Here is a 25,263-nt window from a genome sequence, read left to right as displayed (position 1 = left end):
TCCTGTGGAACTTGTGGCCTCTGAGAGAAAAGAAAGCAAGGATGAAGTCTGCAGTATGGGCAGTGCAGGGTTATGTAACCCTAGGAGCTTGTCATCTGAACAGCCATGGTGTAGCATTCCCTGGGTACTTGTGTACTTGCCTGTGTTGTCGTTCCCAGGTTCCAGAGTCTTTCCAGAGGATGCCCCAGTGGTGGCTATTAAGAAAGAAATGGGTAGTCATGGGTCAGCACCTCGTCACCATCAAGTGGGTAGAGAATAACAACCTCATAAATGGATAAATCTGTATACTTATTCAATATCTCAGGAAACTGGGCTTTAAATCCCAAAAGGTCAACTATATATTCCTCATATAATATCCTTCCCACAGTATAGTACCAAAAGAATTTAACTTATTGGGTCTCCATTTAGCTAGAGTTCAGGAAGAGGCTCCTAGCAGCTATCACTCTAGATTCTCTACATAACTGTCCAATGGCTGCATGATTACCTTGGGGACTAGCGGGAGGGTCTGCTTAAAGTACAGAAATAAATTAAATTTTGAGTTTCTGATTTGCTATCACTGAGTTGCTATTTTTGAGTGTCTGATTTGCTATTAATTTCAATAGCAAACCTGCAGTTACTTTTGCACCAACTTGATATACTTAATAAATGAAGGTAAGATTTTACCTAACAATGTTCCATGTGAAAAAATATGTGACATGCATACATTTCAAGCAATAACCTTTAATGGATATTATTAAAGAGTGAATGCAAAGACCCAGCAATGCTCACCAGTGGTGATTCTACCTCTTGTCGTTGCACTTCCACCTACGGAAGCTGTGGCCCCTGAGAGACAGAAAAACAGGGAAGGCATATTAGGAAATATTCAAGGACCATGAAAAGAAGATGATATGACTTCTTGAAAGAACAGCAGCAGGGGAGACATCGAACATTGAAATATGGGAGGAGCTCTGAAGGTTCCCTGGCAACCTGCAGACTCACCCGTGTTGGAACTGCCAGGGGCAAGAGTTGTGCCAGGAGCTGCCCTAGTGGTGGCTGAAACACAAGGAAGGGTGGGATCACCATGGTGATCAACCCTTCCCTTTCCTCTAGGCCTGCCCCTAAAAACCATCCAGACTTATTTGAATTATTTATAAATGGTGCTTTCACTGATTCTTCCTGATATGGTGCCCTGTATATTTTCTCCTTGTCCATTTTACTAGCAAAACAATCAAGAGGTCCGAATCCTCAACTTGAGACCATATGTCTGGTCTTTATCTGGAGACAGGTAGTGTCCCCCTTATTTACTATTATTTACTATTTTATGCCCCAGAATATAGAAGAACAAAACAATTTCCCTGGGACTCTTATGCATCAAGAATATACTAAACATTTCTGTTGTTTCTGAGGCATGAAAACCATTATTTGTGTATGTTTCTAAGGTTCATTTAAGTTATCTCTTCTTCCCTAGATCAAAACTGTTCATAGTCCCCAGTAACACCCTGGCAACGTTTCTGTGTAACCTCACACGAGAAACTTCTCAGAACAAATGCAATAGATATCCCACTTTAAAAGAGGCTACTGGTAAAGTTTTAGAAAATAGAAAATCTAAAGGAAGTTCTACTGGGCCTAAGATTCATTATCCCTAAATAAATGCATAATGTTCTGCAGAAAAGTCCACTCCCAAACAAGTCATCCTAATGAGAGTCAAGATTCACAGTAACATGCGAATTATGGGGTGCTCATCCTCACCTGCTCTGGATTCAGTTCCAGTACTGCCCTTGCCTCCTGTTAAAGTTGTGGCCTCTGAGAAAAGAAAGAATAGAATCAAGAGGTCTCGGAGACACTGGCAGAAAGCATTAAGTTGCTATTTTATGATCGCAGCTCTACAAAGTCATCATGCATTCAAGATGAGGATTTCCTTCCCATTCAACTACCTGTGTGGGAACCTCCAGATGTAATTCTTGTCCCAGGGAATTCACCAGAAGTACCTAAAATAAGAAGGTAAAGCAGCTAATAGGACAAACAACACTGGAAACAGCAATACTGCCTTGATACACTGGAAGACCTTTCCTCATAATCTCTGTTTCTGAAGGAAATGAATCGTGAATGGGTTTCCCTACAATGTATACACTATCGTTTTGCTACTGGCTCTTTTTTCCATCACAATCTATTTAAAAAGAGGGAAGTTTAATCTCACTTTACAGATTTCATGTCCAGTGACTTGGCTCTCTAGTGATCCAGGAGCAAGAAAAAGTCTTGAACATTCTAAGTGTTCTCCTTTGTGGAAAAGTTAATATTGTAATTATCATGTTTTTAAGAATAAACACATAGGAGATGTTTATAGATTCATTTAGTGTTTTTCTGCAGCCTGTGCCAGCTGGCATGGGATCCTGTGAACTGCTGCTGACACGAAGGGAAATGAGGGTGGTAGCCATTGAAGTAAACAGAGTGACATTCTACATAAGAATATGCCTGTCACTGCTCTCATATTCTGGAAGCATTTCCACTGTGTCTGACAGTCTTCTGTCAGTGAGAGGAAGAGACAAGGGTCTCTGCCACATATGATTTACATTTGTGGAAGAAGGAAGAGAGGAAATAAACAAGAAGTGTAAAAAACATGTTAGTGAGATAGTAGCAGGTGATTGTACTTTGCAGAGTCATGACGAGCAGAGCGGGGAGAATCAGTGTTCCAGGAAGGCTGCTGTAGCTCAGTGGGCCACAGACAGGTGTCCAGAGAACTAACATTGTCACACAGGCCATGGGGCAATGCCTGACTTAGATGACCCAGTTTCTGAAATTCCTTAGCAGAACTACTCAGGATGGCCACAACACATGTTGTCCTTCCAGACAAGAAGTAACCCCCTTTCCTTGGCCCCCATTTCTCATTTATGTGTTACCCTGAGCACAAAACGGCAATGATGAAAACTCTGAAGCCTGGGACTGATGAAGCTTACCTCCTGGAGCTTCTGATCGGGTGGTCCTGACCCCTCTGGTGGAACTTGTGGCCTCTGAGAGAAAAGAAAGCAAGGATGACATCTACAGTATGGAGAGTGCAGGGTTATGTAACCCTAGGAGCCTGTCGCCCAAGCAGCCATGGTGTAGCATTCCCTGTGTGGCTGTGGACTTGCCTGTGTTGTCATTCTCAGGTTCCAGAGTCTTTCCAGAGAATGCCCCAGTGGTGGCTATTAAGAAAGAGATGGGTAGTCATGGGTCAGTACCTCGTCATCGTCAAGTGGGCAGAGAATAACAACCTCATAAATGGATAAATCTGTATGCTTTTTCAATATTTCAGGAAACTGGGCTTTAAATCCTAACAGGTCATCCATATACTCGTCATATAATACCCTTCTCATGGTATAGTACCAAAGGAATTTTTACTTATTGGGTCTCCATTTCTCTAGGGTTCAGGAACAGGGTCCTAGCAGCTATCACTCTAGATTCTCTATATAACTGTCCAATGGCTACAAGATTACCTTGAAGACTAAAGAAAGTGTTTGCTTATAGAAAGAAATTAATTTTCAGTTTCTGATTTGCTATCACTGATTTGCTATTTTTGAGTTGCCAATTTGTTATAATCTTTGATAGCAAAACTGCAATTACTTTTGCACCAACCTGATATAATTAATGAATGAAGGTAAGATTTTACCTAACAATGCTCAGTGTTGAAGAAATGTGTGACATGCATACATTTAAAGCAATAAGGTTTATTGGATATTATTAAAAAGTGAATCCAATGACCCAGCAATGCTTACCGGTGGTTATTCTACCTCTTGTCATTGTACTTCCACCTAGGGAAGCTGTGGCCCCTGAGAGACAGAAAAACAGGGAAGGTATATTAGGAAATACTCAAGGACCATGAAAAGAACATGATACAACTTCTGGAAAGAACAGCGGCAGAGGAGACATCGAACACTGAAATATGGGAGGAACTCTGAAGGTTCCCTGGCAACGTGCAAACTCACCTGTATTGGAACTGCCAGGGACAAGAGTTGTGCCAGGAGCTGCCCTAGTGGTGGCTGAAACACAAAGAAGAGTGGGATCACCATGGTGATCAACTTTTCCTTTTCCTCTAGGCCTGCCTCTAAAAACTATCTAGGCCTATCTGAATTATTTATAAATGGTGCTTTCCATGATCCTTCCTTATGTCATGCCCTGTATCTTTTCTCCATATCCATTTTACCAGCAAAACAATTAGAAGGTCCAATTCCTTAAGTTGAGGCAATATTTCTGGTCTTCCATCAGGAGACAGGTGGCGGTCCCCATGTTCACCATCTTACTTCCCAGAATATGGGAGACAAGAACAATTTTCCTGGGACTCTTACATATCAAGAATATACTAAACATTTCTCTTGCTTCTGAGGCATGAAAACCACTCCTTAGGAATGTTTCTAAGGTTCATTTAAGTTATCTCTTCTTCCCTACAACAAAACTGTTCACAGTTCCCAGTAACACCCTGGCAACGTTTCTATGTACCTCACAGGAGAAACTTCTCAGAACAAATGCAATAGATATCCCACTTTAAAAGAGGCTATTGGTAAAGTTTTAGAAAATAGAAAATCTAAAGGAAGTTCTACTGGGCCTAAGATTCATTATCCCTAAACAAATGCATAATATTCTGCAGAAAAGTCCACTCCCAAACAAGTCATCCTAATGAGAGTCAAGATTCACGGTAACGTGTGAATTCTGGGCTGCTCGTCCTCACCTGTTCTGGATTCAGTCCCTGTACTGCCCCTGCCTCCTGTGAAAGTTGTGGCCTCTGAGAAAAGAAAGAATAGGATCAAGAGGTCTGGGAGACACTGGCAAAAAGCATTGAGTCACTATCTCATGACTGTAGCACTACAAAGTCATCATGCATTCAAGATAAGGATTTCCTTCCCATTCAACTACCTGTGTGGGAACCTCCAGAGATAAATGTTGTCCCTGGGAACTCACCAGAGGTACCTAAAATGAGAAAGTAAAGCAGCTAATAGGACAAACAACACTGGAAACAGCAATGCTGCCTTGACCCACTGGAAAGCCATTCCTCAGAATCTGTTTCGGAGGGAAATGAATCATAATGGTTCCCTGCAATGTATCCACTATTGTTTTGCTACTGACTACTTCTTCCATCACAGCCTATTTAGAAAGAAGGACGTTTAATCTGTCGTTACAGATTTCATGTCCAGTGACTTGGCTCTTTGGTGATCCAGGAGCAAGAAAAAATCTTGAACATTCTAAGTGTTTTCCTTTGTGGAACAGGTAATACTGTGATTATCATGTTTTTAAGAATAAATACATAGATGTTTATAGCTTCCTTTAGTGTCTTTATGTAGCCTATGTCAACTGGTGTGGGATCCTGTGAGCTGTTGCTGACACCAAGGACAACTGTGTTGGTACCCATTGAAGTACCATTCTACATAAGAATACGCCTGTCACTCATCTCATATTCTAGAAGAATTTTCACTGTGTCTGACAGTGAGAAGAAGAGAGAAAGGTCTCTGCCTCATGTGATTTACATTTGTGGGAGAGGGAACACAGGAAATAAACAAGAAGTGTAATAAATATGTTTGAGAGATGGCAGCAGGTGATAGTACTTTGCAGAATCATCATGAGCAAAGCGGGGACAATCAGGGTTCCAAGAAGACTACTGCAGGTCAGTGGGCCTCAGCCAGGTGTCCAGACGACTAACACTGTCACACAGGCCTTGGAGCAGTGCCTGACATACATAACCCAGTGTCTCAAATTCTTTAGCAGGAATACTCAGGATGGTCAGAATACATGTTGTGCTTCCAGGCAAGAAGTAACCCCCTTTCTTTGGCCCCCATTCTCATTTATGTGTTCGCCTCAGCACAACAGGGAAATTAGCAGAACCCTGAGGTCTGGGACTGGTGAACCTTACCTCCTGGAGCTTCTGTTCTGGTGGCCCTGATCCCTCCTGTGGAACTTGTGGCCTCTGAGAGAAAAGAAAGCAAGCGTGAAGTCTTCAGTATGGGAAATACAGGGTTATGTAACCCTAGGAGCCTGTCACCTGAGCAGCCATGGTGTAGCATTCCCTGTGTGCTTGTGGACTTGCCTGTGTTGTCATTCCCAGGTTCCAGGGTCTTTCCAGAGAATGCCCCAGTGGTAGCTATTAAGAAAGAGATGAGTAGTTATAGGTCAATACCTCATTACCGTGAAGTGGGCAAACAGTATCAAGCAAATAAATGGACACAGCCTGTATACTTATTTATTATTTCAGTAAACTATGATTTTTTTTTTTTTTTTTGAGACAGTCTCACTCTTACCCAGGCTGCAGCATAGTGGCACAATCTTAGCTCACTGCAACCTCCACCTCCTGGGCTCAAGCCATCCTCCAGCCTTAGCCTCCCCAGTAGCTGGGACTACAAACACATGCCACCATGCCTAGCTAATTTTTCTATTATTATTATTATTATTATTTGTAGAGACAGGATTTCACCATATCGCCCAGGCTGGTCTCAATCTCCTTGGCTTAAGTGATCCTCCCGCCTTGGCCTCTCAAAGTTCTGGGATTACAGGCATGAGTCACCATGCCCAGCTGTAAACTGGACTTTTTATGCCTAATAGTAATCTGCATATTCTTCATACAACATACATATGACAGAATATTTACCAAGTAATTTTTTACTTATTGGGCTTTCTTTCTTCTAGAGTTCAGGACTAGGGAGATAGAAGCTAACTCTCTACAACATCTAAATTACTGTCAGTGGAATGGCTGCAGGATTGCCTTGGGGGTTATGAGGACAGCTGTTCAAAGCATAGAAATAAGAACAAAATTTGAGAATCTGAAACCTCAGTCAATGAATAATGGTAAGATTATCTCTAATAATACTCAGTATTGGAAAAATGATTAGCATGGATACATTTCAGTCTGTAATCCTTTGGGGTTATTATCGGCAGGTGAATGCAATGCTCACCTGTGGTTAATCCACCTCTTGTTGTCCCACTTTCTCCAATGTATGTTGTGGTCTCTGAGAGAGAGAAAAACAGAGAGAACATACTTGGAAAATATTGAAGGGCCATGAAACAGATATGATATTTTTCATGGATAGAATTGCACCAAATGAGGCATTTAATTACGTAAAGATCCTTGAAGAGTTTCCTGACAACCTGTAGACTCACTTGAATTGGAGCTGCCAGGGGCAAGAATTGTGCCAGGAGTTATCCCAGTGGGAATGAAACATCAAGAGGACTGTGGTCATTATGGTGCTTAAATTTTTTTTTTTGCCAAAGATCTGGCTCTAGAAAGAATCTAAGCATATCGTCTTATATCCAAATAACACTTTTTCTGGTTCTTCCCTGATGATAGGCCAGATGTATTTTCTCATTAACAATTTTATTATCAAAATAGTAAGAGTGATCAATTTCTCAACATGTGGCAATATTCTTGGAATTCCATTAGAGGAAGACAGGTGGTTTCCTCCCATATTCATTGGTTTTACTTTAAAAAAATTAAGTTAAATAAGAATTTTAGACAGTCATAAAATAATAATTATTTGTATTGCTTTTGGGGCATAGAAACCTTTACTAGGCATGATTTCAAGGTTCATTTACCTTGTCTCTACTTCCCAAGAACAAAACTGTTTTCAGCTCATACTAAAACCCTGGCAATGTTTATAACGTTACAGGAGAAATTTCTCAAAACAAATTCAAGGGGCATCACATTCAAAAGACATTATTGGTAATTTGTGTGTTTGTTTTTTTTAAAAGAAAACATTAAATGTAAAAAAAATTATTTGGGCTTAGATTCATTTTCCCTAAAAAAATGCACAATGTTCTGTAGGAAAGTTCACTTGTAAATAAGTCATAATAATAAAAGTCATAATTCACATAACTCTCAAATCATGGCCTGCTCCTCACCTACTGTGGATTCAGTTCCAATACTGCCCCTGCTTCCTGTTAGAGCTGTGGCCTCTGTGGGAAAAAGAGAATCACGAGGTGTAAGGAATTGAAGATACAAGGAAAAAGCTATTTTATGATTGCCGCTCTAAAAAGTTATACATTCAACATGAGGATTTCCTTCTTATTGAACTACCTGTGTGGGAATCTCCAGATGTAATGGTTGTTCCTGGGAATTCACCAGAAGTACCTAAAATGAGAAGAGTGAAGGTTCTAATAGAGCAAAGAATGGTAAAAGAAGTGATATGATCCTGAACAACTAGAGGCCTTTTCTAAGAACATATGTTTCGGAAGGAAATGAACCATGAATGACTACCCCTTTGTTTCTTTGCCCCTCGACTGAACATTGCTGCTTCTGGGGTTCCCCTTTCCATAGATCCCAGTGAATGTGAAAGGAGACCTTATCTCCCCCTCACCTGTTGAACTTCCAGAAGCGGGCTCCCTGCTGTGACAATGATGTGTTAAGAAGAAAAAAGCAGACTACCTTCTATTTTTATAAATATTTCTCATCAATTACTTGAGATATTTTGATATTCACATGTTTAAAAAAGAACTCTCTAACTCTAATATTCTCATGTGATGACTTTATTCAATCTATTCTACCTGGCTTGGAATTCTGACTTCAGGTGAAACTATAATTGTACCTATTAGAGTAAATAGAATGAAGAACTTCAAAATAATTTCTTTCATCATTCCACTAATATTTATTAAGCATCTCTCCTGTGTAATATTGTTTTAGGACCTTGGGATGTATCAGTGAGTGAAATGTTCAAAGATCTTTCTCCTAATGCACCTTACATTCTAGTAGCTGGAGGCCAGCAATGAACAATAAATGTAACAAATAAGTCAGTGTGAAAGATGTTAGTAAACACTTTGGGAAAAAGACATATTGTATAAAAGGCAAATTGTATGCCCTGAATAGTGGGGGGGTATCCAGCAGCTTGCCCTCATCCCTGCTACATAATAACTAGCTTTGCAAGTCTGGGCTCCTGGAAATCCAGAAGGATAACCCAGGTGAGGCCAGGGAATTCCTAGGCACGCCCAGGTTTGTGACTCCGGCATGTTGTGTTCCCAGAGGAAATGCGGGTCCCTCTCCTCACCCCACCTTCACGTCAATGTCTTCACTGCAGAGAACAGGGATTTGATAAAAGGACCAAGGCCTCAGAGTAAAAAGCTCACCTCCTGGGTGTTCTGCTTGGCTGGTGTCACTCCCTACTATGGAAGTTGTGGCCCCTGAGAGAGAAAAGAAAGGAAGGAGTGAAGACTAGTTTTTGAGAGAGTATACACTGCGCTGTGGGCAGAGTATGTCAACCAAGGTGCCCATGTCCAGATTTTGCATGTATTTTCAGACTTGCCTGTCTTGTAACTTCCAGGTTTCAGTGTTTTTCCAGAGACTACAACGGTAATACCTACAACGAGAAAGAGATGGTGTCACTAGCTGAACTCTATTTCCACTTCATTTCTATAGGAATCTCAAATCCCCACTTAGAAGCAAACTATTACTCTCAGACTCACAGTGCTACAAGAAATTCATATTTGTCCCATGCAACATTTCTTTCCACAGCAATTTTACTGAGACAGTTCTCAACAATCATGTCCTTCTCTTTTGGGGGAAGATAAGAATTTTCTCCCCATATTACGTATTTATGTCATTGGTTTGATGTCATGATGGTTTAGTGAGGGCCTTTGTAAGCTCAGGACATAAGGAGACTGTCTAGTCTTTTTTATGAATTTTCTCAATATAGCGTATATAAATCATGTAGATATTTTCGGAAGACTATTGAAGGTGTCATTAGGAATTAAAGGTCTTAGTCTAGCAGCACTCACCCGTGGCTCTTCCAACACTTGTTGTTCCACTTACTCCTAGGAAAGTGGTGGCCTCTAAGGGAAACAAAGACATAAGAGTTACCTGGAGAATATTTAAGGATTGTGGAGAAGATATGGTGCTACTCCTGCAAAAAATAATACAAATGAGATATCTAATTATGGGAGGGCACGTGGAAGAGTCCACGTCAACCTGCTGACTTACCTGTCTTGGAACTGCCAGGGGCAACAGTTGTAGCAGGAACTACTCCAGTGGTGGCTGAAACACAAGGGGAACTGGCATCACCACAGTGACTACTGTTTGTGTCCTGAAGACCTGCCTCTAGAAGGAATCTGTCTACATCTTTAAGATGTCAAAGGCCACTTTCTCTGGCTGCCACTTGGATGTGTTTCCCCATTCATTAATAAACCACCAATGCAGTCAAAGGGGCCAAATTTCAGGATTACACCTGACATTCCATGACAGCAAAACAGGTGGTTTTCTCCCATACTTACCCGTTACACTGCCAGAGGTAGAAGACAAAAAATTATTTATTTCATGATAATTTAATCTATTTTTACTTTTCTTTCAATTTTCATATAAGTATACCTATTTCTGGGGGTTATATGGGAGGTTTTGATATATGTATATATTTTGTAATAATCAAGTCATGATATTTAGCTTATCCATCATCTCACTTATCATTGCTTTGTGGGTAGAACATTCAGAATCTTCTTGTCAAGGACATTTGAATGTACACCATAACATTGTTTACCATAGGCACTTCATTGCTACAAAACACCAGAACTAATTACTCCTAATTGCTCCCCATTGACCTAATACTATAATTATTTCTCTTGCTTTGGGGGCAAGGAAATATCTATGCAGGAATGTTTTTAAAGTTCATTTGTGTTATCTCTACTTCCTGAGATCAAAACTTTTTAACTTCTACTATTACACTGGAAATATTTATATGTAATATTATATGGAAATTTCTCAAAACAATTACACCCCATTTACACCTCATCTAGAAGAGTCGACCCATTTGAAAAGAAGAGTTTAAGATATTTATAGGGAAATATTAAATTAAAAAAATTTGACCTCGGTTACATTGTCTGTAAATCCATATTTAATATTCTGTAGGAAATCCTACTTCTACGCAAGTCATCCTAATGAGAAACATGATTTATGGTAACTCCCAAATTATGGGCTGCTCTTCCTCACCTGTTCTGAATTCACTTTCAGTGCTGCCCCTGCCACTTGCGAGAGTTGTGGCCTCTGAGGAAAGAAAGAGGAAAATCATGAGGTCTGGGGAATTTGAGATATGAGTAAAAAATATTGAGGCGGTATTTTATGATTGCAGCTCTACAAAATTATCATGCATGCAAAATGGAGATTTCTTTCTCATTGAACTACCTGGGGAACCTCCAGATGAAACGGTTGTCCCAGAGAATTTACCAGAGGTACCTAAAATGAGAATATAAAGAGCTAACAGAGCAAGCAGTACTGGAATCAGCACTGTGGTCCTGAACCATTGGAAGAATTTTCTTGACAACTTCTGTTTTAGAAAAAGTGTACATCATAATTTTTTGTGAACTTATTGTTTAGTGTTCTCATACTGACTATTCCTTCCACTGTACCCTAGCATAAAAAAAAAGGAAGCTTAATTTCACTTTACTGATTTCAGTTTCAGTGATGTGGCTCCCTGCCATTCCAGAGGGAAAAAGAAGGAAACATTTTTGTATTTCCAATGTTCTTATTTGTGTAATTGGTGATAGTGTGATAATCAGGTATTTAAGAATACACTCATGTCGATATTTTTACATTTCCATGGTGTTTTGAGTAGCCTCCTTGACTGCCTTCAGACCCAATAAACTGCTGCTGACACCAAGTGAAACCGTGAAGTAAACAGTGACACTCTACATAAGAATATGCCTGTCACTCATGTCGTATTTTGTAAGCATTTCCTCTGTGCCTGACATAATCCTCTCGGTGAAAAGAACAAAGTATCTGCCTTGTGAGATTTGTGTTTGTGAGAGAGGAAATAGAAAATATGCAAGAAGTGTAATAAACATGATAGAGAGATGGCAACAGGTGATAGTGCTTTGTGGAATCATGATGACCTGAGTGGGGAGAATCAGGGTTCTGGAGAGGCTGCTGCAGGTCAGTGGGCCTCAGCCAGGTGTCCAGAGAACTAACACTGTCACACAGGCCATGGAGCAATGCCTAATTTAGATGGCCGAGTGGCAGAAATTCCTTAGCAGGACTACTCAGGATGGTCAGAATACATGTTGTGCTTCCAGGCGAGAAGTAACCCCCTTTCCTTGGCCCCCATTCTCACTTACGTGTTCACCTCAGCATAACAGGGAAATGAGGAGAACCCTGAGGTCTGGGACTGGTGAACCTTACCTCCTGGAGCTTCTGATCTGGTGGCCCTGATCCCTCCTGTGGAACTTGTGGCCTCTGAGAGAAAAGAAAGCAAGCATGAAGTGTGCAGTATGGGGAGTGCAGGGTTACGTTACCCTAGGAGCCTGCCATCTGAGCAGCCATGGTGTAGCATTCCCTGTGTGCTTTTTGACTTGCCTGTGTTCTCATTCCCAGGTTCCAGAGTCTTTCCAGAGAATGCCCCATTGGTAGCTATTAAGAAAGGGATGGGGCAGTGGTGGGTCATTACCTCATTACCATGAAATGGGAAAAGAGTATTAAGCAAATAAATGGACACAGGCTGTATACTTATTTATTATTTCAATAAACTGGCCTTTAAATGCCAAAAGCTAATCTCTACACTTCTCAAATAATATTCTTCCCATGGTATATTTGCCCAATTTGTTTTAACTTATTAGGCTTCCTTCTCTCAATATTTCATGAATAGGAAAATAGAAGCTAACTCCAGATTTTCTATGTAACTGTCAGTCAAATGGCTGCGTGTTTACCTTGGGGGACAATAGAAGTCTGTTCAATCACAAAAAATAAGAATGAAATTTGAGATTCTATATTTAGTCAGTGAAAAATGGTAGGAACTTTCCTAACAATGTTAATATGGGATAAATGAGAGTATGGATACTTTTCAAGCCACAGTTATTGGATATTATTAGCAAGTGAGTGCAATGACCCAGCAATGCTCACCTGTCACTATTCCACCTCTTGTTTTTGCACTTTCTTGTAGGGAAGTTGTGGAATCTGAGAGACAGAAAAACAGAAAAAACATATTTGGAAAATATTCAAAGGCTATGGAACAGATATGACATTACTCTCATAAACAATAACACCAAAAGAAATATCTAATTATGAGAGGAGCTTTAAAGAGTTCCCTGTCAACCTGTAGAACCATTTAATTCTCAATCAGAGGGGCCACTTCCTCAGCTTGAAGCAATATACATTCCATGAGAGGGAGACACACAATTTTCCATACTCACCAATTTACTGCCAGGGATGAAACATAAAAAATTAAGTTTGCTGGCAATTCGAGACATCAAGAAAGCACTAATAATTGTATTGGTTTTAGGGCATGGAAACCTCTATACATGTATTTCTAGTATTCATTTACATTATCTCTCCTTCCCTGGATCACAAATGTTTTTTGTTCCTACTAATATCCCAGCCATACTTATATATAACATTACAGGAGAAATTTCTCAGAACAATTACAAGAGCCATCTCACTTCTAAGAGGATATTGGTAAATTTGGGGGAAAATACTTAATTTAAAGGCAGAACTATTTGTCCTAAGATGCATTGTCCAGAAATAAATGCAAAATATTCTGTAGGAAAGCCCACTTCCAAACAAGTCATGCTAATAAGAGTCATGATTCATGGTAAACCCCAAATCATGAGCTGCACCACCTCACCTGCTGTGGATTCAGTTCCAATACTTCCCCTACCTCCTATGAGAGTTGTGGCTTCTGAGAAAAGAGGAGAATAAAGAGGTCTGGGGAATCTGAGATACTGGGGAAAAGTATCACAGTGCTAGTTTATTACTGCAGCTCTGCAAAGTTATCATGCATTCCAGATGAGGAACTCATTCTCATTCAACTACCTGTGTGGAAACCTCCAGATGAAATGGTTGTCCCAGAGAATTCTCCAGAAGTACCTAAAATGAGAAAAATAAAGGAGCTAATAGGACAAATAATACTGGAATCATCAATGGGTTCCCGAACCACTAGAAGACTTTTCCTAAGAACTCTGGTTTCCGAAGGAAATTAACAATGAATAATTTTCCCCCAACTATTGACAGATGATTTGCTATGGATTATCCTTTCCCCTGCAGCCTATTCAAAAACAGTAATAGCTTAAACTCAGTTAAAAGGGGAAAGATGCTTAAATTCACTTTACTAACTTCATTTTCAGTGATGTAGTTTCCTGGTGTTCCTGGAGGAGGAAAAATGTCTTGAACATTCTAAATGTTCTCATTTGTGTAACTGATAATATTGTGATAATCAGATGTATAATAATATACTTCTATGAGATATTTATACCTCCCACTGGTGATTTTAAGTAGTTCATCCTACCTGGCTTGGGACCCTGTGAACCGCTGCTGGCACCAGGTGAAACCGTGGTGGTAGCTATTGAAGTAAACAGAGTGACACTCAAAATAAGTACATACTTGTCACTCATCTTATATTCTGTAAGCAATCCTTTGTACCTGACATTCTCTTCTCAGTGAAAAGAACAGACAACAGTCTCTGCCTTGTGAGGTTACCATTTGTGGGAGAGGGAACACAGAAATAAACAAGTATAATAAATAGTTCAATAGATGTCAGCAGGTGATAGTACTTTGTGGAATCATGAGGAGCAGAATGGAAGAATTGGGGGTTCTGCGGAGGCTGCTGCAGGTCAGTGGGCCTCAGCCAGGTGTCCAGAGTACTAAAATTGTCACACAGGAAATGAAGCAATGCCTGACTTAGATAACTGAGTGATAAGGTTTGACTCTCAGTCCCCACTCAGATCTCATGTTGAATTATAATCCCCAGTGTTGGGGGAGGAACCTGGTTGGAGATGATTGGATCATAGAGGCTGGATTTCCCCCTTGCTGTTCTTGTGATAGTGAGTTCTCATGAGAACTGCTTCTTTAAAAGTGTGTAGCACTTCCTCTTTCACTCTGTCTCTCTCTACTGTCACCAAGTAAAGATGTACTTGCTTCCCCTTCACCTTCCACCATGATTGTAAGTTTCCTGAGGCCTCCCCAGCCATGCCTCCATACAGCCTGCAGAACTGTCCATCATTAAACCTGTTTGCTTTATAAACTACCTAGTCTCAGGTAGTTCCTTAAAGCAATGTGAGAACGAACTAGTACACCCAGTTTCTGAAATTCTTTAGCGGAACAGCTCAGAAGATCAGAATACATGTTGTGCTTCCAGATAAAAAGTAACTGTCTTTCCTTGGCCCTCATTCTCATTTATGTGTTTATCTCAGTATCCCACAACAGGGCAAAGATGAGAACTCTGAAGCCTGGGGACTGATGAAGCTTACCTTCTGGAGCTTCTGATCCAGTGGTCCTGACCCCTCTTGTGGAACCTGTGGCTTCTGAGAGAAAAGAAAGCAAGAATAAAGACTGCAGTATGAAGACATACAGGGTTATGTAGCCCTAGGAGCCTGTCATCTGAGCAGCCAAGGTGTAGTATTCCCTGTGTGCTTTTGGACTAGCCTGTGTTGTCATTCCCAAGTTCCAGAGTCTTTCTAGAGAATGCCCCAGTGGTCTTAAGAAAGTGGGTAATGGGCAACAAGCAAATAAGTTGATAAAATCTATATACTTATTCAATATGTCAGTAAACTGGGTTTTAAATGCTAAAAGGACATCTGTATATTTCTCATATAATATCCTTCCCACAGTATATCTACCAAAGACATTTTCACTTATTGATTCTTTTTTTTTTTCTAGTGTTCTGGAACAGGGAGATGGGGGCTATCTCTAGATCATCTATATAACTGTCAATCAAATGACTGCACGACTGCCTTGGGTGTGGAAGGAGAATCTGCTTACGGCACAGGAAATAAGAATGAAATTTCAGTTTCCAGTCTTTCATCAATGAACAATGGTAATATGTTCTCGATCAGTACTCAATATGGGAGAATCCAGTCACATGGATTCATTTCGCACCACAGTCTTTTTTTTTTTTTTTTTTGAGACGGAGTCTCGCTCTGTCGCCCAGGCTGGAGTGCAGTGGTGCAATCTCGGCTCACTGCAAGCTCCACCTCCCGGGTTCACGCCATTCTCCTGCCTCAGCCTCTCCGAGTAGCTGGGACTACAGGTGCCCGCCACCACGCCCGGCTAATTTTTTGTATTTTTAGTAGAGACGGGGTTTCACCGTGGTCTCGATCTCCTGACCTCATGATCTGCCCGCCTTGGCCTCCCAAAGTGCTGGGATTACAAGCGTGAGCCACTGCGCCCGGCCTCGCACCACAGTCTTTATTGGATATTATTGGCAAATGAGTGCAATGACCCAGCAATGCTCACCTGTGGCTATTCCACCTCTTGTTGATGCACTTCCTCCTATGGAAGTTGTGGCCTCTGAGAGACAGAAAAACAGAAAAGACATATTTGAAAAATATTCAATCACTATGAAATGAATAAGGTATTACTCTTAAAAAGACAAGCACCAGAGAAGATGTCAAATTATGGAAGGAGCTCTGAAGAGTTCCCTGCCAACCCGCAGACTCACCTGTACTGGAACTGCCAGGAGCAAGGGTTGTGCCAGGAGCCACCACAGTTGTAGCTGAAACACCAAGAGGACTGGGATCACCATGGTGATTAATCTTTCTTTCCTACCGACCTGCCTCTAGAAAGAATCTAAACTTAACTGATATCTAACTAGCTCTTTCCCTAGCTCTTCCCTGATGATGAGCCCTATGTATTTTCTCATTAACCATTTGATTACCAAAGCAACCAAAGTGACAATGTTCTCAACCTGTGATAATCTTCCTGGTATTCTCAGTCAGGAGGACAATGTGGGTTTCTCCCACGCTCACCTGTTCTCCTCCCTGTGTCTTGGCTGTCAGATGCAAGAGTGGTGCCTGCTGTGGGGTGGTTGCTGAGAATGCCATGAGTGTGCTGAGAACTCCAGACATTGTGAAAATATTTAGCTCTTCATTTGTGAAAAGGAAGCATTGACACAGGGCAGGTGTGTTTCCTGGGTTCTTGGAGCTCCTCTGTGTTTCTCAGCAAGTTTTATCACCCCCTCCTCTTTTAAAAGCATCTAATGTTTGTAATTTCACAGCAGAAGTTACTTAGAACAATCAGTATAATCATCCTGTCTTCCGGGATTAGAAGTATGATTCTGCACTCTGTAATTAGTAGCTTTTCTAGAAAAATGTCTAAACTGATAAAGAATTTGGTGGCCAAAAATGTAGTATTAGTAAAGTAAATACAAACTGCTCTCTAGAATCTTCCTCTCTCTAGTCTTGCTATGAGTGTCAAAATCTGAAAACAACAAAGACATGAGTTGCTCCTTCTCCCCTATTGTGAATGAAGCTTCAGTGGTGCCAACATGTTCTGCAGAAATTGTAGCCTCTGAGACATGATATGGAATTGTAAATTCTGGGGAGTTGCAATAGTGGGAAGACAGATTTCGTGTTATTCATCAGAACAACTCTACAAAAAAAACATCATTTCATCTGTGTGTCCATAAAGACGGTTTTCTTTCAAATTTACCTGTGTTGGAAATTCCTGTTTCAACAGATGTCTCAGAGCCTACTCCAGTGATACCTAAAACAAGAAAAAGCAAATTTAGCAAATTCATCATGGAAGCAACTAAAAGTGTCTTTCTCAGGACTTAATGTTATAAATGGTGCAAATGCTAAATTAGGAGTGTCCTTCTCTCATTTCATTACCTTGGCTCATTTATTCACAGGCGACCTGCCAGTGAACACCCCTACATTCTAGCCTGTTGACAGAGGGATGGAGGCTCATTTCATGCCTGCCTGTTTCAATTCCTGTTATGTCTCCCTGGTGTACCAGGGATGACTACAGAGGGAGAAAAATGAAATATAAAGTTCTTTATAAATGTCTCTGTGATACTTTTGTGGTTGATTTCATGTCATCCTTAAAGCATACCCAGGCACACACATACACATGCACAAAACTCACATGTAAGAGCCAGCTTACATTTTCTTTATGGAATTTTACCTGTGTTGGAAACTTCTGAACTGGTACTGACTTCAGGAGAAATGATTGTGGTACCTGTGAAAAAATTGTGTGAACTTTAAAGCAATGATGGTCTCATTCCTGACTTCAGAGAACTAGTTCTGAAAGCCAGGACTCAGGCACACTTGTTGGAGGGTCATGAAAATGGCAGTTCCAGAGAGATTCACAATTTGACTTGGCCTTGTGTAAAATGTGTCCTCAGCCTTCGTATTCTTCTGTTTTAAGCTGCAATCCCAAACAATGAATCAACAGAATCCAAAGTCTTGGAATGAGAACACTCACCTCCTGACAGTCCTGCTCCAGGAGTCCCTGTAGCCATTGTAGCCTCTGAGAAAGAAAAGAAAGGAATGAAGTAAGAACATGCTGACGGTTGGGTGTGGTGGCTCACACCTATAATTGCAGCACTTTGGGAGGCCGAGGCTGGCAGATCACTTGAGTCCAGGAGTTTGAGACCAGACTGGACAACATAGTGAAACCCCATCTCTACAAAAAAAAATATCCTGTATTCCCAGCTACCTGGGAGGCTGAGATGGCAGGATCACCTGAGCCTAGGAGGTCAAGGCTGCAGTGAGTCAAGATCATGCCCCTGTACTCTAGTCTGGGCAACAGAGTGAGACCCTATCTCAAAAAAAAAAAAAAAAAAAAAAAGAAAGGAAAGAAAAGAAAAATAAAGCATGCTGGGTCAACTGTGTTACCTAAGTGGCTCCCTCTACGATGTCCTGGTATGTGGTGACTTACCTGAGACATAACTTCCAGATTTGAGGGTTTTTCCAGAAATTCCACCAGAAGTTCCTGAAATAAAGAAATGGTGGTCAACATGCCATGACTAGGGCATTGCTTTTTCAAAAATTTGTATTTCTTACAATATATTAGGATGCTTTTTCTTTGAGCTTTCAAATGGCAAGAATTAATCTGTGTTTCCAATGTAGCATCTCTTCCTTATAGTAAATTTCCTAACAACATTCTAGGCGCTTTAGTGTCTTTGAGATTCGGTGCTTGGAAATGGAAGTTTTCTCAGTACACATATGTCTGGTGGCCAGTAACTTGACTTCTTAGTGCACTGAATGAACTCCTTGGGGTAGAAGGAAGTCTTAGGCTCCTGAAGCTTGTCATTTGTTATTTATTAACTGTTTTGCATTTTTTTAAAGGTTTAGTTTATAGAATAAAGCAGTGTGGCTGCATTTCAGGCAACATTGCTTAATGAAAGATGATCAAAAAGTGCAGTAATGGCTTAGCAGGCTGAGCTAGAGCTATTCCACCTACAGAGATTCTACTCCCTCCTAGGAACTTGTGGCCTCTGAGGATGAGGAAAAGAAGAAAGACACAACTGGGAAGACATTAAGGATTTTGGATTATTATCGTGATAATTTTGCCTAGAAATAAGACCTGAGGAGATAGCTCCTTGAAATAAGTTCCAATGGGAAAATTCTACTCAGCTTGTTCTCACCTGTGTTGAAACTTCTAGGGGCAAGAGTTGTGCCAGTGGTTACCCCAGTGGTACCTGAAACACAGAAAGTCCAGAGGTCACCATACTGACTCATTCTGCCATGAGAAGATCTGAATCTAGACGCTATCTGTGTGTTCTTTGCTATAACAAGTAGCCTTTTCTGGGTACTTAACAAATCTATAATTCTACGAGTTTCTCTGCTTGAACGATTCCATTTGTAAATCATAGGGAGTGGCAATGTTCTCTACTTGAGACGCCCTTTCGTGGCCTTCCCTGACAAAGATGAAAGACGATCTTCTCTTGTGTTCACCTAGTTTGATCTCAGTATGCCTTAGCTCTCTGCTACAAAAGACAGTTTATATACACTGAGTACCTGACACAATGAGAAACTGCTGAGCATTACTCCTTCTTAGTGGGGTCAAGGAAGGCTTTCTGGAAAAGACAGCATCTAGATCTTTACCACTGCTTAGGATTCGTCTATGTGAAGTCCAGGAAGGGAACATCAGGCAAAAGACATAGTAAGAGCCAAGGTTTAGGGAAACATAGCAATATGTGTTATATAAACATAGAATGAGTGAAAAATGACTGGAAATTTAGCTCAAATTCAGTGAGAAAACAACTTCCTAGTGATCAGTCTATAAAATTTTATAAAGAAACTTCTAACAGTGCCAACAACTAATTCAAGTGAGGCTAAAAGTTGTTATGTGAAGGGGGCTAATGAGAAGTTTGGAAAGAAGATGGGGTCTCCAAGGACTCAAATACTACACTAAAGCATTTAGAATTTACTTAAAGGGCAATGGGTAGCTGCTAACATGGACTGATGACAGAAATGACATGAACGGAGATAACAGTCAATAGAGGACCACTGACCACTGCTTCGGATAGAACACATCTGAGAACAGAGAAAACTGGAAGACAGGAAACTTGCCTACAATAGTCTAGACTAAAGGAAATACAGAGGAGTAGAAAGAGCTCAGGCATTGGAATCAAAAGAGTTGTGTGGTTTTAAACAGGTTAAAAATCTCTGAACCTCAGTTTCCTTACCAGGAAATTAGGGAAAATAATGCCTACATTATTCAAATAGATAGTGAATGAAAGCTAAACATATTTCAGCTGTATTGAGTGTTTGTTATACAGAAAGCTCCTCAAGTAAGACATTAATGATGCATAAGGCTTGGTCCCCTTTCAACAAAGGTAGAATCTAATGGATCGGGGGACAAGTATGGAGATCAATCACCTCATCAGATAAGGGCCATAAAGAGGTTTTAAATCAGTGAAAAATAAGACAAAAATGCCTGTTTTCAGGGAGCTTATATTCCAATGTAAGTGCTAAAAGCATCAGAAGGAGAAATCATTTTTTTTTTTAAAGTGAGATGTTCTAAAGAATCAGCTTCTTGGCCAGGCGCGGTGGCTTATGCCTGTAATCCCAGCACTTTGGGAGGCTGAGGTGGGCAGATCACCTGAGGTCAGGAGTTCGAGACCAGCCTGGCCAACATAGCGAAACCCCATCTCTACTAAAAAATGCAAAAAATTAGCCAGGCGTGGTGGCACGCACCTGTAATCCCAGCTACTCAGGAGGCTGAGGCAAGAGAATCACTTGAACCCAGGAGGTGGAGGTTGCAGTCAGCCAAGATCGTGCCACTGCCCTCCAGCCTGGGTGACAGAGCAAGACCCTGTCTTGAAAAAAAAAGCAAACAAAAAAAAGAATCAGCTACTTTTGCTTATTTTTTAAAACTGTTTTTAAGTTTAAAAAAGAGATATCAGAATACATTAAAAGCTAAATAATTTTCTTGTAAATAGTAGGTGACAATAACTCTAATATGCTGAGAAATACGGTGCTGCCTCTTTTTAATAAGGGGGATGTTTTGGTAGTGATTTTGGTCTGTCTGAGTTTGTATACTTGTATACAATCACTGTAGAATTTAAGTATTATATAAAGGATTCAATACACCTTTATTATGATTTAAGAAGACATGAGAATAGAAAAATCAAAAGCCCTATTCTACAAACATCAGATTTGAAGTTCATGTTTTATTAATCAGATAAAGTAAGACTTCTGGTACCATGTGTTCTATTCCATTAATGTAACATTATTTTTTCAAATGCACATTTATAATCTCATATTTTCTCACCTGCTACTTCAGGCTTTTTTGATGGCACTAAAATTTAAAATCAAATCTATTTATAAATGTAAATATTTGATTTATTTCCATTTGCAAAGATTAATTTGTATATCAGGTTATAATTTGAGACGCATGTCACACACAGTCCTTTAAATGTTTTTCAGTGCTCAAATGGAAAAGATAGAAATTCTATTTCAAGCACATTGTGCAGAAATAAATTTTTATGTCATTGAATTTCAGCTTACCGACAATTAGTTGTGGTGGAATTCTAACAGCGCTTACTAAAGGATAAATTAAATCCATATTTAAATTAAAGAATTTATTTTAATTTCATTTAAAAAATTTGCTTCAGCGTGTCAAATGTCATGATAATTAAATTTTGTTTAAGAAACAGATGTTATTCCCATAGAGGCTTATCTTAGAAATTTAAGTCAGAGTAAATGTTCTCTCGTGAGACATATTGTAAAGTGCTCTTTTAAAGAATCATGTATGATTTCTATGATTACAGATTATCAAACTGAAAACAAAACACTGCCTTTTTTCTAAGAAAAATATTTATACACAGGTAATTATTATTTGGTTACATTTAATTAAAGCCGTCTTGAAATTATAAAGTGCCAAAAATGATAAAATACATACTATGCCCCAATAGTCACACATTGTCCCCCAATAGCTACCTGTTCATGGCCATGTTGTTAACTTATAGTTATGTTGTTCAATATATAATGTGAATCATGCCAATTTGTTTATATCTGCATAACCATAGATTGAATAGTGTTAATACAAATTTAGTTTGAATTAAATTACTGAATTAATTATTTTCTAGCAATCAGTTGGTAAAATTAATTTACACAGGAGATTTTATAATAGTAGTTAGAATAATGCAGCATAAATCTTCACCAGAAAAAAAAAAGGTAAGTATTCTATTCCTTAAACTGTTAATGAGCAATGTAGTCATTAGAGTCTGGGTTCTGTTAGAGACCTGCACATTGAGAAATGATGTATTTCTCAAGTACTATCATACCAAGTATATTACTAGTTGAGAACCTTAAACAATAATAGACTGTAGCCTTGAAATAATAATTTTGTTCATTTACTCAGTGTTAGGAAAAACAAATTGCCCTATGAGTATTTGTGAATCATCATAAAAAGAAGGAAAGTTTAAAATTTGGACTTATAAAACAATAATATTATAGTTTTGTCAAATAAAATTCTCCAAATCTTATTTCAGAATAGGAAGTGCCACAGTTTATTACAATAAAAAACTTATTTTTCTTACCTGCTGCTCCAATTCTTTTAGTTAGAAATGGGAAACATTTAAGCTTTGTGATTTTAAAAGCGAGCTTTATTAGTGTTTTTTGTTTGTTTGTTTGTTTGTTTTGAGATGGAGTCTCGCTCCATCGCCCAGGCTGGAGTGCAGTGACCTGATCTCAGCTCACTGCAATCTCCACCTCCCTGGTTCAAGCGATTCTCCTGCCTCAGCCTCTGAGTAGCTGGGACTACAGGTGCGCACCACCATGCCCTGCTGATTTTTATATTTTTAGTAGAGATGGGGTTTCACCATGTTGGCCAGGATGGTCTTATCTGTTGACCACGGCATCCACCTGTCTCAGCCTCCCAGAGTGCTGGGATTACAGGCATGAGACACCGCGCCTGGCCTATTGATGGGTTATTAAAGAACATTGTATATTTTGCTTTAGCAAAGGAAGACGTCACACTGAAGAGCACAGTTTTGGAATCAATAAACAATTAAGAAAAATATTGATTTCACCATTTGGCTTGCTGAAGGAACATATCAACTTAGGTAATATCTTTGTCTAAGTTCCTCATGAGCAAAATGAGATAATAATGTTCAAGTAATTTGTGAGATAATATATTTAAAGACATTGTAATTAACTGGCATTATTATTATTAATGATTCTACTGTTTTAAATTAAGCAATGAGCATGAAAACAAATCAAAAATACATCTGACATCCCCCTGCTTACTTACCAGTAGTGGCACTTCCTGGTGCAATTGCTGACCCAGGGATGGCTCCCGTGGCAACTGAGATTAAAAAGTGTAAAGTCAGGAGCAGTGTTCTTATTTTATTGGAACACTATCCAGATATTTATCAACATAACTACTTTAAGCCCAGTTGTGGTTCCAGTACCTGACGTGGAAGCTATGCTTTCACCTTCAGCTCCTGGGGAAGTTGCAGCAGGCACTCCAGTTGTAGCTGAATTTAAAACAAATGAAAAAGAATCTTAATAGCATAATCCAAAATTTTCATTTGGACTTCTCCCTGACATCTCAAATTCAACTTTCAAACATGAACCTGTGATCTTCCCACCACAAACTGCTGCTCCTTCACATTCCCTATTTTAAGAATTGATAGAACCATCATCCTAGTAACTAAATATTAACTTGAAAAGTACTCTTAACCAAATCCCCATCAAACCCGCCAAATTCCCTTGATGGTTCTCCAGAAATAGGTTTTGAATTTTTCCCTTTTTTCCATCCACCACCATAATTTATCCCAAACCATTGCCTCTTATCTTGATTGAGCAATAGCTTCCTAGCAAATCTCTCTGCTTCCATTTTCACTTTATACAATTCTTCACATTTGCAGTCTTACTGATCTTTTAAAACTAGGAAGCTGATCATGTCACTCTTCTGTCTCTCACCTTCTGGTAACTTCCCTTAGCTCATAGCAACAAGTCTAAAATCCTTAACTTGTGCGGCAAGGCTCTGTTCTGTGTGAACAGGGTCCTTCTGACTTCTCTGGGCTTATTTTGTACACCCTCTGGCTTCCTAACAGAGCACTGGGAAACCTGGCTTCTTTCTACTTTAAACTTTCTAAGATCCTTTGACTTCCTTCCCCATGGAGCTCTCTTAGCATTTCCCTCCCTGTCTTATCCTCTTTATCTGAAAACTGCCTCTTCATTCTTTGGGACACCAGGTGGAAGGTCACTGTCCTGGCACTCTCACCTTATTCTTAGCACTAAACATTAATTGTAATACTATTGAGATACTTTTCTCTTACTGGCTAAATCCCCCACTAGACAGGATGTCCTGAGAGTAGTGGCCCTGTCAGACTCATTCACATCTGTGCCCACACACTTATCACAGTGCCTGACACACAGATGGCAATAAAAATAATTAAACAAAATTTAATTAAATAGTAAAACATGAGACATTGCTGTTATAATTGAAAATGTCCAAATACTTCTGCTATAGTAGACTTTTCATTAATCTGATTTTCTTTGGGAGGTTGCATTTGGCATATCTGAGACGCTATTGAGATATCCCCACCAGGGAATATATTTCCTTTCTGCTCTAGTTTATACCCACTGCCATAGGAGGGAGGATGGTGTACAAGGTAAGAAATAGGCTCTGAGGACAGAACTCTCTGGTGTACATTATCACTTGCAGCAGCTAACTAAACTTCTCCTTGACTTCCTCATTTGAAAATGTGAATAAAAATAACACTTATCTCAGCAGTCGCTGTGAAAATTAGTGACATGTTTACATAACTTATAACAGTTCCTGACTGACCAAAAAGTGCTCAATTATTTTCTTGCTTTAAGCTTCTTCATTTAAGGTTTATTTCCTGATAGAATCAGCACTGTAAAGACAGACAATTTGTTTTCCTTTCATCCTAGTCCTAAAACACCTAACAAAATATAAGGTCCTAAATACTATTAGGTTGGTGCAAAAGTATTTACGATTTTTGCCATTACTTTTGCGTGAACCTAATCGATGATTTGGATCTGACTTTCTGATTTCCTTATTTACAATATACTCATTACCATAAGTACATTGATCAGAAAACCTTATGTTCAGTTTGGGAGGCCAAGGCGGGCAGATCATTTGAGGTCAGGAGTTCGAGACCA

General features: G+C 39.7%; 1 protein-coding gene across 1 annotated transcript in view; it reads right to left on the bottom strand.

Annotated features, from left to right (window-relative positions):
- The window catches only part of MUC19 (mucin 19, oligomeric), a 180,576-nt gene that overhangs the window by 64,360 nt on the left and 90,953 nt on the right, over positions 1-25,263 (bottom strand). Inside the window, exons 57-87 of the mRNA XM_063619954.1 lie at positions 23,541-23,606; positions 23,381-23,434; positions 19,266-19,319; positions 18,557-18,610; positions 18,101-18,145; positions 17,801-17,854; positions 17,327-17,380; positions 16,338-16,391; positions 16,133-16,186; positions 15,148-15,201; positions 14,187-14,240; positions 13,715-13,768; positions 13,527-13,580; positions 12,806-12,859; positions 12,263-12,316; positions 12,089-12,142; positions 11,093-11,146; positions 10,904-10,957; positions 9,905-9,958; positions 9,703-9,756; positions 9,231-9,284; positions 9,055-9,108; positions 8,012-8,065; positions 7,837-7,890; positions 6,894-6,947; positions 6,032-6,085; positions 5,858-5,911; positions 4,867-4,920; positions 4,682-4,735; positions 3,732-3,785; positions 2,934-2,987 (exon numbers count right to left, since the gene is read on the bottom strand). Of these exons, the coding sequence (XP_063476024.1) occupies positions 2,934-2,987; positions 3,732-3,785; positions 4,682-4,735; positions 4,867-4,920; positions 5,858-5,911; positions 6,032-6,085; positions 6,894-6,947; positions 7,837-7,890; positions 8,012-8,065; positions 9,055-9,108; positions 9,231-9,284; positions 9,703-9,756; positions 9,905-9,958; positions 10,904-10,957; positions 11,093-11,146; positions 12,089-12,142; positions 12,263-12,316; positions 12,806-12,859; positions 13,527-13,580; positions 13,715-13,768; positions 14,187-14,240; positions 15,148-15,201; positions 16,133-16,186; positions 16,338-16,391; positions 17,327-17,380; positions 17,801-17,854; positions 18,101-18,145; positions 18,557-18,610; positions 19,266-19,319; positions 23,381-23,434; positions 23,541-23,606 (1,677 nt within the window). The remainder of the gene's footprint in view (positions 1-2,933; positions 2,988-3,731; positions 3,786-4,681; positions 4,736-4,866; positions 4,921-5,857; positions 5,912-6,031; positions 6,086-6,893; positions 6,948-7,836; positions 7,891-8,011; positions 8,066-9,054; positions 9,109-9,230; positions 9,285-9,702; positions 9,757-9,904; positions 9,959-10,903; positions 10,958-11,092; positions 11,147-12,088; positions 12,143-12,262; positions 12,317-12,805; positions 12,860-13,526; positions 13,581-13,714; positions 13,769-14,186; positions 14,241-15,147; positions 15,202-16,132; positions 16,187-16,337; positions 16,392-17,326; positions 17,381-17,800; positions 17,855-18,100; positions 18,146-18,556; positions 18,611-19,265; positions 19,320-23,380; positions 23,435-23,540; positions 23,607-25,263) is intronic.

Source organism: Symphalangus syndactylus, chromosome 17 (assembly GCF_028878055.3).
Source record: "Symphalangus syndactylus isolate Jambi chromosome 17, NHGRI_mSymSyn1-v2.1_pri, whole genome shotgun sequence".
Classification (NCBI taxonomy): domain Eukaryota; kingdom Metazoa; phylum Chordata; class Mammalia; order Primates; family Hylobatidae; genus Symphalangus; species Symphalangus syndactylus.
This window is presented reverse-complemented; position numbering and strand designations above follow the sequence as displayed.